The following is a 16,451-nucleotide window of genomic DNA, read 5'->3' as shown; positions in this document are numbered from 1 at the left end:
TCTTGAAGCTGATTGAATGCCTACAGCAAAATCAGGCGCTCGTTGCCATGGCATTGGCAAAAGCCCGGAGAGGTGAGCCCACCGTAAAGCTGGTGCGAAAAATTACTCTGCACCTGCAGAATCGTCTTAGAAATATTTGCGAGGGCTTGCATGTACATCGAGATCTACCAAGACTGCTGGAGCTAGTGGGGGACTGCATTCGCCTCTAACCAATCGATAAATAAACTTGTTTCTACTAAAATCAACAAACCATGCGCCTGTCAGATTTAATTTATCGTTACCTTTTTGTGTCGCACGCATGCACCTAAGTTTCCGCACTCGTGTTAAGACCGACATGAAATTTTCTCGTGGTGAGCTTTTGTCCGGGTCTGTGAAAATATGGGTGAGCTTTTGTCCGGGTCTGTGAAAAAATGGGTGAGCTTTTGTCCGGTGAGCTTTTGTCCGGTGAGCTTCTGTCCGGTGAGCTTTTGTCCGGTGAGCTTTTGTCCGGGATTCTCATCGGAATCCCGGACAAAAGCTCACCCATTTTTTGGGTGAGCTTTTGTCCGGACAAAAGCTCACCCACTTATTGTGACTGGTCACAATAAGCGCCGTCAAAGAGGGTTTGAGCTTCAACATCGCCTACTTTCTTCTACCTGGGAAGTCTCGAGAAGTATATGTGTCGGCCTTCACGAACTTCAAGACGGCGTTGGACGCTCTTCGTGCACCTCTGTCTCAGCATTGTCCGTACGGACTTTGAACTGGCCCTTATCCAGGCTTTTCTTTTCGTTTTTCCTGGAATCCGGCACCAGGGTTGCCATTTTCACTTCGCTCAAGCAATCTGGAGGAAGGTTCAAGAACTCGGACTTGCCAAGGCTTACCAGGAAGATTCTTCGGTAACGATGTTTGTACGCCAGACAATCAGTTTGGCCTTTGTCCCGCCAGCGTTCGTACGTATTGCTTGGCGGGGTTTGAAGGCAACTGCACCACCAGCCCTTGGAGTCCCACAACTTATCCTGTACTTCGAGGATACTTAGCTCTTAGGAAACTACGACACCCAGCAGTGGAACCACCACCAAAACAGCGGAGCCCGGACAAACAACCTAAAGGAGGCCTGGCACCGGTCAGTTCATTTTTCAGTATGGTATAAATTTGCTATAAAAAAATCAAAATACATATTTACCAGGAGTTGTAATCCTTGTGCTTTTTATTTACAGAAAAATTAACAACGCCATCGGGAAAGCGCACCCCAATGTCTACACTTTCGTGGAGCACATCAAGCGGGACGAGGCCACTAGCAGAGTCACCCTCCTCCAGGTATCCAACGGCGGCCAAGCCCGAAAGCGACAAAAGAAGTGGGAGATGAAGGACGAAGCCATCAGGAAGCTCGAGCAGCGTCTGTCCAATGGAGAGCTCAACGTTCAAGAGTTCCTGAGGCTGGTGCAGCGATATTGCGGTATCTAAGTAGTGGACATTGCTTCAACAAAACTGTATACATTAACATGTTAATAAATCTCCCATAATTTGCAATATTGTCAATCACTGAACTGACACAGGATCACGGAATAACAGTGTGCGTTGGTTTCAAAGAACATCGGAGGTGATCACCGGGTGTCCGTATCGTTTCGTCGACACTCGTTTCATCGACACCATGTTTCGTGAAAAAACTAGCTTCGTCGCACGTGCATCACAGGGACCCATGTTAATCCAGGCGGACCACCCGTCCACACGCGCCTCGCGGCGACAGACACAGGCGACTTATTACAAAAGGAAGCTAATCCGAGCTGTTGGTGTAACAAACTTTTGATGAAACGATGTCGATGAAACGTCGTTCGATCAACTGATTGCCATTGGATAGAGAGGCACACAAAAGTTACAAAATGGGGGAATTGGATACGGGGGTGCTGGCGCTCGGGGGAGGCAAGACGGGGAATTTGACAACGGGGATTTTGACACTCGGGGGAAATAGCACGGGGCATTTGGGACGGGGGAACTGCCACCGGGGGAATCGTGCTACAACCAGAATAGTTCATGTCGAAACATGCAATGATGCGCCCTTGCATCACAACAACGCGCACCTTCCTCGAGCGCTCGGCAAGAGCGCGGAAGGAGTCGAAACTAAACCAACAAAACGACAAAATATTTCTTCACTTGGCGACGTGACGGATGGTGCAGGAGCGACGGAAGACGGCAGCGACCGTGGCGGGATTGTAGAAGCCGCGCTCCTCGCGTGCAGAACGAGCGCCAGAGCCGCGACTACGGTGAAGGCGAGAACTATTTCTGAGTGGGTGAGATCGGTGAGTGAGTGAATTATTGAGTTCGATGAGGGAGGATAGCTTGTGAGTTTGGTGAAGGCGTCAATTTGTGAGTGCGGTGATGGGTGTGAGTTTGTTCATTTGGTGAGCTCATCAGTTTGTTGAGGGGCGTAAGTTGCTTAGTTTTGTATGTTGATGAGTTCGGTAAGTTCATGATTTTGTGAGTGAGCACTTGAAGGTGAGTGTGGTCGCGAGGGTGACGGTGAGTGAGTTTCAAAGTTTGCTTTATTTTGAATTGGCCGTGAGCGAGTAAGTGTGTTTAACAAAAATGCCGGCCTTTGCGCCTCAGATGCCTTATTCTAAGGGGACCAAACTAGCCAACGGGCCAGGGGTTCATCCACTTTTTCAATAACGTTTAGGTGGCTTACTAATAATAAAACAGATTAAATTGAATTTCAAATCCCACCGAGATGGTTCCGTAGCGCTGGTCTGTAGTTCCCTTCGGGGTACCGCTCGCCGTCTTCGCTTGTCCTTCGTAGTTGCGCATTTCCAATTGAAGCATCTGCATTGTGCAATGAAAAAAAGGGACAAATCATACAATACTTATTACTGCTACTACTTCGCCCTCGGAAGGTGCATTTCGAACCTATAACTATTTTCCTCCTTGCGTTCCTTTTTTACTTATATAGACTTCGGAAAGTAAATCAACCGCCGACGACGTGTCTCGATGGTGCCACCGGGTTTCACCGAGAGATGTCATATTTTGAAGACGGTTTTAATCAATACACGCTAACCGAAGCGAATATTTCAGTTACTTTGTTTATTTTAACTAATGAATTTGCTAATTATCAAATTACAATCTCAATTTTACGTCCGCGCCGTAGGTAAAGTTATTCCAAAGGTATCAGTTCTCACTTTCTAGTGTGTGTTGTTTTAATATCATCTGGTGTCTTCAAAAACAAAAATCGTGTATCTAACCGGAGCTGCATCCTTCCTGTAAGCAGGTGGGGGTCCAAGTTCTTTTTCCATGAAACAATCCACAACGCTCATTTTGATTACAACGGCAGGAGGATGATAGCCTGGACTCATCGGTTTCTTCTTGTACAATATTGCCAATGAGGGTAGTGCCTAAGCTACGTCTACGTTTGATTATAGAATCGTCCGTCTTAACTAGCCTTTGTGCAAATAGGCTCATTACTAAAGTGATCGGTACAGAGATATGGCCAAGAAATATTCATAATATCGTAAATTCAGTTTAAAGTACTATACTGAAATTGGCTTACCTGCTTCTTTTGACTGAGCTCGCGGACAGTGTCTTGTTCAAAAGTGGCATCCACAATTTGCTGCCTCAGCTCTGCCGTGGTTGGAAGATAGCCTCGCACTGGAAGATGACTTGTTCAAGTTACATTTCGGCCGTTCAAAGATTGACGTACTAGGGTGATTAAAAAAACTGTCCGCACTCCCGTTATCTTATAACTTAGCCTCACTGTCTTCCCAGAACTCTTCGTAAGACACTGCTGTCTCTCCAGTCACCTGTGGGCACGCTTGAACTTGTAGAGTCAGTTCAGTTGTGACCGTGGTGCCAGTAACAAAGGCTTTCTCATTTGTGATTTTCACGGAAGAAAAGCATTGCGCAGTGATTTGGTTCTCGTAGTCTGAAAGTGTGTCCGGTGCCAATATTTGGCGCACAGTATGGAGAAAGTATTTTGTTGTGAATAAGTGTGTTTGAATGAATACAGCAGGTGAACGAATCACGCCCAAGAGTTAATCACAAAGAATTGGAGCCGGACGCCCGACCCCGAACCAAATGACGGAAACATTGAGCGTGCATGTGCACTGACTCTGTTGGATACACGAGCGACAGTGGATGGTGGGGAAATCACCTTTAAACCACTCAAAGCTCTGCCTATGCAATTCTGCACGACAGACTTGGGTAGCCAAAATCAAAATACTTGATGGGTACCGAAACGTTTGTGCGGGAGAGTTTTGAATACACCCTCGTGCTTACCGCACATCTACCACGCGATTTAAAGATATCTGCACGGAAGCAGCTATACTTGATCACATTTTTTGTGTCGTATCAAAATGTTCACTTTACTCTGTCACACTATAGCATGGGAATTCACTGAGGCACATCTTCTCTAAACAGCATCAATGCTCAAGATCCCATCGCGGGGCTACAGCAATAAAAGTTGTCTATGCGCCGAGTTATTATTGACTACAATCAATATAAGCAGTCATGCCATACCAAACCATATTACCAATCCAACAGCATTTGTTAAAGGAGTTGCTCGCAGAATACACTGCCGCCTAGTGAATGGCGAAGCAATGTAATAAATCCAATATTTCACTTGGAAGTATTCTTTATTTTTCTTGAATTAAACAGGAACCTGCCGCTACTTTATGAGTTTGGCAAGGACTCAATTTAACAATCATTGCAACGTTGCTACATCCTTTATGAATGTAGCAATGTTCAACGAGGCCTTTAATATTATATTTGTGTATATAATTTTATTATTTTATATGCGTAATTGCGTCTTCAAAAAGAACGCGAATACACATGTCTACGTGACACACACAATGCCTGAAGGTTCAAGACGTTTCCTGTTTGTGATGCAGATACTTCAGTGCATAATCTACATTTCGCGAACCCAGAGCGAAAAGTATATTCCGCTGGTCTCGCCCGAAAAAAGGAACTCCGGAAGGATACTTCCCCAAACGCTTACGCAAATTTGGCGCGAGTGACACCTTCTCCGCTAACAAGTAGGAGTTTGTGGTGAAAGGAAAAGGCGATACTCTACCTCCCTCATTTAGTAACTCTACGCGCAACGGCGCGTGCGCGGCGCATGTCATCGTGCCCGCCGTGACACTTCTTCGTTATTGTTCTCTCATGGAATTCGGCAGACAAAACACATTCTGTAACAAAACGTGTCTACCTTCGCCGTTGACGGAGCAGACGATGAGCTCTTCCCGTCCGTCTCCGCAGTAGTCTGCCTGCACGATGCCCGCAACACCGTGCGGGAAGGAGTCCCGGAAGACCACCTCGCCCGTGGTCACGTGGCGGCCGTCCACCTGGGGACAAAGTTCACGAAAGCTCGGGAACAACGCCACTAGCGCAAAGGAGAGAGGTTCTCAAGAGCCGAAGTTGTGCTGCTCCTACATCATGCAAAAGACTCGGTGTTCGCAGCACACGTGAGGACAGAACCGTATCTGCGGACACGCCCCAAGTAAGTTCGGGGCATATTTGCTTCCCCGCAGGGGGCACCTGTGAAAGCAGGTGTTTGGAGAGTGGTGGCTCCACGGACCCCGAGCTCCGCAGGGGGCGCCTGCACCTTAGGTGCTAGGTGCTTGGTGAGTAGCGTCACCACGGACCCTAGCCACTTTGGCGACACCACAGACCCTGAGTAAAAGTGGCTAAGACCCACCCACGTCTGGCTGTGCGTGGCGAGCCCGTGTCCAGGGAAAAGGGCATCCTGGTGGTTGAGCTGAGCCCGGGGTAGGTTTGGACCCTTCGGGGCCCCCCGGGCGAGGCAACACACCACTTTGGCCCCTGCTTCCTATAGACGGGTGTCCTGGCTTGGCCCGACCAGGATGATTCAGTCAGTCGCCACATCTTCTACTATCCCCTCTTATCTTTCTCTTTTATCTGCTCTTCTTTTATTCCTTTTCACCTTCTTTGGCGGCAAGGGCTAACCTTGGGTGGCGATAGACCCCTTGTCCGGATCCACACTAGGTTATAGTGCCTGGGCAGCACTGGTAGTGTAATGTTGTCAGCAAAGCCATATTTGTTATGGCACATTGCCTACCCCTGTGTTGGGCTCCGTGGTGGGTGGTGCACCCGGGGCACCGAAATTCTCTCCCATCTCTATGGGTACTAAACAAAAAACCTTTCTTGATCGGCCCCCCAAAAGGGGCCGCACCGAAGTACATGCGATTAATACTACTATATCTGCAGAAAAATTTCCAAGATTCCTTGTGATGCACTCTGAGAGTGAGAAACCTTTGGCGAAACTGTCACCATTCCTTGTTTCCAAAACACTTGAGTCCATTGTTGGAAAGAACTTCTCTGCCAAGAAAATGACATCCGGAGATCTGCTCGTTGAGATTAAAACCAGTGAACAGAGCACAGCACTCTTATCACTAAATTCAGTTTCTGACTATAAAGTGACAGTCACTCCCCACCGTACATTGAACACAGTAAAAGGTGTGATTTCTGAAGATGACCTCCTCGAAAGTACAGAAGATGAACTCGTAGATGGCCTCAGTGACCAAGGAGTTGTCGCTGCAAAGCGAATCTCCCTTCGTCGAGAGGGGCAAGAGATCAAAACAAAACATGTCATTTTGACTTTCGAGTTGAGCAAAGTTCCCGAGTCAATCAAGGCTGGGTACTTGAACTGTAGAGTACGGCCATATGTGCCGAACCCCAGGAGATGTTTCCATTGCCAGAGGTTCGGCCATAGTGCCCAGAGCTGCAGGGGCAAGACGACGTGCGCCAAGTGCGGTCAGAACGATCACCCGTCAGACAACTGCGCAAACCCACCCCACTGCGTCAACTGCGGCGAACCACACGCCGCTTACTCCCGTTCTTGTAAAAAATGGAAAGAAGAGAAGGAAGTAATTACCCTCAAAGTAAAAGAAAACATCTCGTTTCCTGAGGCCAGGAAGCGACTTTCTTTTCTACAGAAAGGATCCTTTGCTACGGTAACACGCACAGGGGGCGTGTCACCGAAAACCTCGGTGGGAACCCAGGTCTGTCCCAAAGACCTGGCAGCCCCGCCGACACCCCCTGCCCCCCCAAGGTCGGCTCCACGACCACGTTTGTCGTTGGAGCCAAAAGGTTCACGGTGCCTGAATGGTGCTGCCGCGCCTCTCTTAAAGGAGGCAATGGACACCATGGCACCAAAGGAGGTATCCCCTCCAAAGGCATCAGGGGTGGTGCCTCTCGCACCACCCTCAGTCCTTAAAGAGGGTCCGTCGCAGACCACCTCCTCTAAGGAGCTGGAGCGGACACCCTCGTCGTCTGCTCGCTCTTCAGGCCGAGGCAGGGCTTTGCCCACTCCCGCCTCGACCAGCTCTCGAAAGCCTGGCCAGCTGGACGAGGCATACTCGACCGCGAGCCAGCAGTCAGTAGATGAAATGATGGATGAGAGCATGCCACCCTCTGACGACGACCTGGTCCCTTCAGGTGCTGAGTCATCAGTACCTTTTCAGGTCGTAGAAAAGAAAAAGAAAAATAAACTTCCTAGAATTTCGCCCCCAAAGGGATCGTAGTCCCTTTAGAAATGAATCATAAGCAAGTGTCCACTTAGTTATCTTGCGGTGTCCTAAAGGCCAGTTATAATTTTAATTTTAATTTCCAGTTTTAATCTTCACCATGTCTCTGTTTTTACAGTGGAACTGTCGTGGGCTTTTTTGTAATTATGATGATGTCACTTTTTTATTAGACGAACACCGCCCTGCTGCCTTCTGTCTGCAGGAGACGCATCTTAAAGAAACTAGGTCAAATGTACTCCGCCATTATCAAGTGTTTAGACAAGATAGGTTGCACTCTTGTGTGGCGTCTGGTGGTGTTGCTGTAGTTGCCCAGCGCACAACCCCATCTGCCGAAGTGGCTCTCTACACCACTCTCGAGGCTGTGGCTGCCCGAATACTGCTAGACCGGGTGATTACCGTTTGTTCAGTGTATATATCACCGGGATACCAGCTGCAGTACGAAGAGCTAGAGGATCTTGTTAGTCAGCTCCCGGCTCCATACTTAATTTTAGGCGATTTTAATGCACACAACCCATTGTGGGGGAGTGGTAAACGGGATGCTAGAGGAGCACTTGTTGAACGTTTTCTTCTTTCCACGGGACTGTGCTTACTTAACACTAAAGAAGCCACACACTTTAGTTCAGCAACCAGGACTTTTACTTCCATCGACCTTTCTATCTGCCATCCTTCACTATACTCGCTGTTTTCATGGAGGGTCATCCCAAACCCATATGGAAGTGACCATTTTCCAATTATTTTAGAGTTTAACAGTCCTCCTGCTGGTCTTCAAACGCGTACCCCTCGTTGGAAGTTTGAGAGGGCTGACTGGGCAACTTTTAGCAGCTCTTCAGTTTTAGCTTGTTCATCACTTGATGATCTTTCCATCGATGATGTCACTCTGCATATCACTCGACACATATTACAGGCCGCAATCATCGCCATTCCCATGACGTCCTCGCATCTCCCAAAAAGGCCGAAGGCGTGGTGGAATAAAGACTGCCGCCAGGCAAAAAAGGAACAGAATCGTGCATGGGGTATCTTTAGGCGTTACCCTACTTCAAGTAATCTGATTGGTTTTAAAAGAAAAAGGGCCCAGGCAAGGTTTATTCGAAGAGAAGCCAAGCGGCAAAGCTTTAGAGGATATGCCTCTTCAATCAATAGCAGTGCATCTATAAAGGAAGTTTGGGACCGCGTGCATAAAATTGAGGGTTCCTACGGCGCTTTCTCTGTCCCACTCTTGTGCCGGAATGGAATATGTCCTGCAAGCCTTGACGAACAGGCTGACATTCTTGGTGAGCACTTCAAATTTGTTTCTAGTTCCGAACACTATACGCAATCATTTAGGCGGCATAAGCTACATGCAGAAAAAAAGATTGTGCCTACGACCGGTGGTTTGCAAGAGCCTTATAACTCTCTTTTCATGCTGCACGAACTGCAGATGGCTCTCGATTCGTCCGGACAGACTGCCCCTGGACCGGACGGTATCCACTATCAAATGCTTCAGCACCTTCATCCATCTACTCTAGAGCTCATCTTGTATCTTTTCAACCGAGTTTGGGTCGAGGGTCTTTTCCCATTGTCCTGGAAGGCTGACGTCATTATCCCCCTTTTAAAGCCAGGAAAAGATCCTGCCTGTGCCTCCAGCTTCAGGCCTATAGCACTAACTAGCTGTCTTTCGAAGAAATTAGAAAGGATGATCAACAGAAGGCTGATGTTTTATTTGGAGAGTAATAATCTTCTTGACAGGTACCAATGTGGCTTTCGTTCAGGACGATCCACGGTCGACCACCTAGTTCGTTTTGAGACTGTTGTGCGAGAGGCATTTGTAAATAAGCAGCATTGTGTCTCCGTCTTTTTTGACCTGGAAAAGGCATTTGATACAACCTGGCGCCATGGCATACTGCAGGATCTGTTCAGCTTAGGTGTACAGGGCCGAATGTTAAGTGGCATTCAGAGTTATCTTCAAAACCGGACTTTTCGCGTGAAGCTTGGGACAACTTTTTCTAGAGAATTTTCGCAGCAAAATGGAGTACCTCAAGGTGGTGTACTTAGCGTCACTCTTTTTATTGTGAAGATGAACTCAATTGTCCGCGCAATAGCTCCATCTGTTCAGTACTCACTGTACGTCGATGATCTGCAGATTTCTGTATCGTCTTGTAATCCATCCATATGTGAACGTCGGCTGCAGCTCACAATCAACAACTTGGTCAAATGGGCTGATGTCAACGGTTTTAAATTTTCTCCTGAGAAGACCGTCTGTGTGAGTTTCTCACGTCGCCGCGGAGTTTTGCACGAACCTTCTTTGACTATGTATGATGTTCCTATCCCAGTGAAAACTGAACACAATTTTTTAGGTCTTATATTTGATTCCAAATTGACTTTTGTTCCGCATGTCAAGAGCCTGAAGATGAAATGCTTTAAATCGCTTAATATACTTAAGGTCCTGTCGCATGTGTCATGGGGTGCTGACCGTCTTTGTCTCTTGCGTATCTATCGGTCGGTCGTTCGATCCCGTCTTGATTACGGTTGTATTGTGTATGGTTCTGCCCGGACATCGGTTCTCAAAATGCTGGACCCTGTTCATCATCAGGGGTTGCGGCTTGCTACCGGTGCTTTTCGCACATCTCCTGTTCTCAGTCTATACGCAGAAGCAAACGAGCTCTCTCTAGAGAAAAGAAGATCTGAACTGGGCTTCACATATTTTATGCGAATTAGATCGGTTCCTAACCATCCAACCTTACACTGTATGGAACAAATACGCTACGAGCGAACCTTCAGTAACAAGCCTTCAGTTGTTCCACCTCTTGCCATGAGGGTTCGCAATTCTGCGGAGTCTGTAGGACTGAACGTGTTGCCTCCAGTTGTACAGTGTTTGAGTTCGGCAGCCCCTTGGGACCTAGTTCCCATTCAGTGCGAACTGGAGCTAACGAAATTCAACAAGAAAGACACTCCTCGCGAAGTCCTAAGACAAGAATTCCTTGAGCTCCAAGTACAGTATCACGACTTTATAAGCTTTTACACTGATGGTAGTAAAACTGATTCCTCTGTGGGTTGCGCAGTGATCGGGCCTGGGATGCAGCTTGTCCGGAGAATAAATGACAGTGCCTGTAGTTTTACGGCAGAGCTCTATGGCTTACTCCTCGCCACAGATAAGATCCTTAAACAAAAGCTTCACAAGTCAATTGTTTACACCGACTCACTTAGTGCTTTACGAGCTCTTGCCAGAGTGGGAAACGATCGCAATCCACTCGTAATAGAAATAAAGAACAGGCTAATTTCAGCCGCAAAACGGAAAAAGAAAATAATACTATGCTGGGTTCCTTCACATGTCGGAATTGCCGGAAATGAGGATGCTGACAGAGCAGCAAGTACTGCTAAGGATCGAGAAGTCGACCTGTGGAAAATACCTTACAGAGACTATAGGCATGTTTTGAAATTTTCCATAAGACGCAAGTGGCAAGAGGAATGGGACCGAGAAATAAACAATAAGTTGCGAGCAGTAAAACCACTACTTCAGGAATGGGAGAGTGCACGACACCGCGAGCGTTTTTATGAGGTGGTTTTGTGCCGACTGCGAATTGGTCATACCCGTCTTACCCATGAGCATCTTTTGCGTGGGGAGGATGCTCCGGAGTGTGAACACTGCTACATTCCGTTAAGCATCCTACATATCTTACTTGTATGCCCTTTGTATGACCAAGAACGCCACAGACACTTTGCTAAGGTTTACCAAGAGCATACACCATTACATCTCGCCCTTTTACTCAGTGATGAGCCGTTGATTCCACACAAGTGTGTTTTCAACTTTCTTAAGGATATAAGACTCCTGGACCAGCTATAATTTTAATAGTTCATCGTACTCATTGCCACATCTTATGCGCTTGTACTTTCATGATCATTGTTTTATTAGATTACAAGCTACTATAGCTCTTTCTTCTCTTCAACCTTGATTCAGCAATAGTCCTAGTTGTTGGCGCATTATAGCCTTGGTCGCTGCTGCGCCATTAAACCCCAATCAATCAATCAATCAAGCATATTTGCTTAATACGTATCTATGCTTCCAGCATGTTTCCAGACAGTTTTTGTATGACCAATGTAAACGTCATATTAGAAGGAAACACGCCTGAGGCAGCGTCTGCAGACTGTCTTTTTGTGTTATGTTTTTGCTGTGTGATCGCGCTCTATCTGTTTGACAAATACAATTAAATGCACTGCCATGGGTGCCGGAAACAAGTGCCGGGAGGCTTAGGTGTTTCGAGTACAGGTATACATTAGACAGTGTTGACAAGTAACGATAGTCATGCTCGTAAACGGTAGTGTTTTTTTGTATAGTAAATGTCGCGGAATAAACACCCACTACCCGAACGACCCCCATTTATAGTTGAAAACAGCTTCGATCCATGTTCTGATTTGATACTCCAGGCATACTTTAAACACGTGCTTCGCACTTCGAGCGCTCTTTGAGAGAATAAGATAGACTTTTTTATTTGTGGTGTTTGTTAGCACGCCACGAAAACCCACCACCTCGTGTAGCGGGAGTGGTGCGGGGCATGCTTGGTTTGGGAACACCAAAAGAGTGCGCTGCTCCTTGTCCAGACTAATTAAAGCAATGGGAGAGTGAGACGTTCACTAATATCTTATAATCAATCAATTTTTCATTTTTGCACATTTCGCATAAGTAACGGAGGCGGCTCTCGCCTAGTGACTCACCAATGCGGCGCCGCAAGGCACCCTGCTCCGACGCTCTCCTGGCACAGTAAGCATTATGCGCGTTCACGAACTTTGCACGTGGCAGTGTCGCTTGCTACACGAACCCAACCCAATGCTTTGTTGTCATTTGTATAGACGCCAAGTAATGGGTTAAATTTTGAATTCGACATAGGCACAGAAAATTATGTGAATCCGAGTCGCATACAGCAGTAATACCCTGAGTTCATTGTGGTGAACATGTAGTGTCTACCGAAAATAAATAATTAATTCAATGCTCAATTAAAGGCAAACACTTTGAGTCACCTTTCCGTTGCTCCACCCGGTGATAAGTTCAGGTACTCCATCACCATCGATATCGTATCCGTGCAAGCAGGTCACGTGGTTTTTTGACTGGAAAAAGCAATAAATGGTTAAACGACCTAGATTTTCGTCAGTGCTTTGTAATTCGAAAATCTACATAAATTGAAAATGGATTACCCAATGGTGTAAACATTAAAATCTGTTTGCTTATTGCTCCCTCAAGTTATGATACAAGCACAACCAACTGAACACTCCCCGATTGAAAGTAATCAACGGACAGACCAAAGTAACATCACCATTTCTGTCAGAGGGGGATCTTCAGGCCAATTAAGAATAAATCCGGATTCCTCTTTTAAGTCGAAAGCCTTACATGTGCCATTGAGCGACAAATCGAAGTAAATGGCCATTAAAGTGCTATTCAGCCGCATGCGCGGCTCAATCGTATGCTCAGGGATGACCCTTGTTCTTGCTGTCATCCTAGAAGTCGTCCTAGACCTCTACGACGACCTCTCTTATCACAGTACGTAAAAAACAAGCGGTGTCCGCCGGCGCTCTGACCGAAAAAAAGACCATAAAATACGTTATCAAACGTATTTTATGGTCATCATTCGTCATCTACGTGATGACACCGCCGGAGCCCCGTGTGCAAACGTTGTGCTTCGGACTTCATCGCTGCTTGTTGTGCATGTGTGTGTGTGTCTGTGTGTGTGTGGGGGGGGGGGGGGGGGGGGGGTTGGTGTATCGGTATTAAGGCTGGCACCACTGTTGGCCCGGGCCGAGGTGTGGGCTCGCGGGCATTAAAAAAAGAGACCAGCCTCGTTCCAGCTGTCATGTCTACGGCCTGATTCCTAAACAGTCGGTGGCAGAGTGATCTAGCACACACGAGCTTGGAGCGCGGGGAGCGAAAGTTCGCGCTGCAGAACCCAGGGATCCTGGATTCAATCCACACTCCTGCCCGTTTCAATACGAATGAGCATCCTACCGGCGTGCGGTCGTGTAACACTACTCCCTGGAGCACATTAAAGACCCCAGGCTAGCGGTTATACTGCACTGGCTAAATTGCTCATCTCAAGTCGCCCGTTGAGGCAGACTAAGTTTTAGGCTGTATAAACATACGCCCCCCCCCCCCCCCCCGCGATTTTTTTTTTTTTTTTTTGTGCTCGTTGTGTGCTTTGTGCGATGGACTGTGAGGCGACCCCGTCTACATCTACGGCGTCTTCCGCAGCCCACGCAACTACGCCACAGCCTCCTTAAGGATACTGAACCGAAATTTCGAGCTCACTAAACAATGCCGGGCGGATAGGAGGGAAGCTGCAAAACCAAAAAATATCACTCATACCGCGATATATCTAACGGATCGCCGTATTTTTTTGGAAAAGGAGTGCGCGATTGAACCCGACCGACGAGGCCGACGAGACAAGGCACGTCACGATTCCCATTCTCTCTCCTCCTCGCTACGTCCCGTCAAGCAGGTGAACCGAAGCGAGGAGGAGAGAAGCGAGGTAGCTTCTCCACATTCTCAAATTCTTCCGGAGGACAGTTACGTCAAAGAACTCGCTTGATCGCGCCCTTCTTTTCCTAAAGTACGGCCATCCGTTTGAGATATCAGTGTACGAGTGATGTTTTGGAGCTCGTAGTGTCCCGTTCGACACTTCTGCTTACTTTGCGAAATCCAAATTTCGGTTCTGTATCCCTTTAAGTGTCCTCCTCTATAGCGTCGATCTAAACGTTATCCTCTTAGGCATCGTTCTCGACGTCGTCCTAGACGTCGTCCTTAAGGTCATCTTAAAGGTCGTCCTAAAAGTCCTCCTAAACGTCATCCTTGACGTCGTCCTACAGATCGTCCTAGAAGAGGTTCTAGACGTTGTTCTTGACGGCATCCTAAAGGTCGTTCTATATATCGTTCTCTAGGGGTCATTCTCGACGTCGTCCTCTAGGCGTCGTTCTCCACATCGTTATAGAGGTCCTCCTTAAGGTCGTTCTAGAGGTCGTCCTAGAAGTCGTGCTCGACGTCGCCCTAGATGTCGTCCCCAACGTCGTCCGAGAGGTCACCCTAGACGCCTACTTGGCGTCGATCTCTAGGAAGTTGTCATCGAAGTCGTCCTACACGTTGTCCTAAATATTATTACGCGTAGATATATTACTCAAAACATTCCTCCCCCGGGGCTATAATGATTTCGACTTCCTACAGGTAAGCACTCTTAAGTGTACTCGTGAAATTTTTCTGTGACAATGTATTCGACTCAGATCCTGAGTGTAGGCGCGAAATCAATGTTGTCTTTGTAAAGATTGAGCAAATGGCACTCAAACGGTCATTGCCAATGATATACTAAAAAAAACGTTACACGCAAAACGCTGAATTAAAAGTACCGCTGAAATTTATCCTAAATAATTAAATACTACAGTAATTCAGTAAATTGATATATTATTCAATATAGGGATAAAACTGGAAGTCACATATTACATCGGGATTGCGTTTTGTGTATATTGTGGCTTATCATTTTTTTTTTCCAAGCTCGTTCTAAGATGTATTTTTCCTGCTTCCTAATGCGCGCGTTTCATCCTGGAAATCCTCGAACCCCTTTTTGGTTTCAGGTTGCGCCAATAATTTATGAAATGATAAACTCACCTACCGGCCAACACTGCACCCATCACTGTATCGTCTGTGTCGGCCTTTTTGACAGCAAAGGCAATGTGGCTCGGTTGTCACATTCGGGGAATCAACCCACTCCGAACCCTTTCTCATGCAGCCAGCTTACACGTGCCGTCCCTCATCGGCCCAAAGTGGCAACATGCTCTCGCCGCCGTCGGAATTGCCACAAGAAAGACGTCCATCACAACGACGAAGAACGTTGTAGGGCACGCGATACGCTGCGTGGCTTAATGGTGGCCTGTAAATCGGACACGTACTGCAACAGTGGCGGGCCACATCGAAAGCGTTTCCTTATTTTCTGTTCCTGATTTTGTACGATTTCCAGTCGTTTTATTTCTTCACTGGCTACGGAATTTAGTGCACAGTGCACACTAAAAATATAGCAAACGCTGAAGTCCACTCCTCACACATCATACAAAAGACACGGCATTCGCTGCAGATATGATGACAGAAATGTCTGCGGACGCGCCTCAAGCATTTCTTCGAAGCTCATCTTTGCTTCGTACACAACTATGATTGAACAACCTTGTAGACAGTGTTTGCCTTACCAATGTAACAGGACCGGAATACAGGAAAGAAACAAGCAACAGACAGGGCCCGCAGACTGTATCTTATATGATGCATTAGCAGTATGATCGCTGCTCAAGGGTTGAAAGCTCACTAAACGTTCGACCTTCGGATAAATTGCGGAATTTCAGGGATACCATGGGCCATCGGCCACTGTCATGTGGCCGATATCGGGCTACCTTGATCCTCCAGATCCTGTCGGTTCCCTTGTAGACTCCGATGGTTCCGTTACTCAAGGCGTAGGCGAAGCAGTCCTCCGTGATGGGACAGAGTGCTGTGATCGCCTCCGTTTCCGTGATTTCTGACACGATGATGTCCTCCTTGAAGATGCGGATGTCAAAGTCTTCAGACCCGACCAAGAGCTGCAAGGGCGGCCAGAAGGCATGGAAGCGAGAGGGGGGATTTTCGTGCAATCTGGAGACATATAAAGAAAACATCTTGCTTTTTTTTCTTTTTTCATTGCGTTATTTTTTTTATTTTTGATATTGCAGTGTACAACCACTCTCCTTTAATATATCTGTGTTCTGCGCGATAGCTAAGTTCCGTCTTATTAACCCTGCTCTGCGCGATCCCGAAACACGGGTCAAATCGCTCCTGCAAATGTTACGCATCGCACAGAAGAAAAGGTTGACGTCCTATTTATTGATTTCTGCCAAAAATAATCTATTTAGAAAACTATAGTCATTTGGCATAAATTATGCTCCTAATTACTTTTCAGTCAATAACTTATTATT

At 47.0% G+C, this 16,451-nt stretch overlaps 1 protein-coding gene across 1 annotated transcript in view; it reads right to left on the bottom strand.

The window, feature by feature from the left end:
• The window catches only part of LOC115328492 (Bardet-Biedl syndrome 2 protein homolog), a 94,368-nt gene that overhangs the window by 42,164 nt on the left and 35,753 nt on the right, over positions 1-16,451 (bottom strand). Inside the window, exons 5-9 of the mRNA XM_042289194.1 lie at positions 15,897-16,079; positions 12,501-12,587; positions 5,171-5,306; positions 3,518-3,615; positions 2,701-2,796 (exon numbers count right to left, since the gene is read on the bottom strand). Of these exons, the coding sequence (XP_042145128.1) occupies positions 2,701-2,796; positions 3,518-3,615; positions 5,171-5,306; positions 12,501-12,587; positions 15,897-16,079 (600 nt within the window). The remainder of the gene's footprint in view (positions 1-2,700; positions 2,797-3,517; positions 3,616-5,170; positions 5,307-12,500; positions 12,588-15,896; positions 16,080-16,451) is intronic.

The sequence above is a fragment of the Ixodes scapularis genome, unplaced genomic scaffold (assembly GCF_016920785.2).
Source record: "Ixodes scapularis isolate PalLabHiFi unplaced genomic scaffold, ASM1692078v2 PGA_scaffold12__126_contigs__length_90152505, whole genome shotgun sequence".
Classification (NCBI taxonomy): Eukaryota; Metazoa; Arthropoda; class Arachnida; order Ixodida; family Ixodidae; genus Ixodes; species Ixodes scapularis.
The sequence above is the reverse complement of the archived record's forward strand: the minus strand, read 5'-3'. Positions and strand labels throughout refer to the sequence as shown.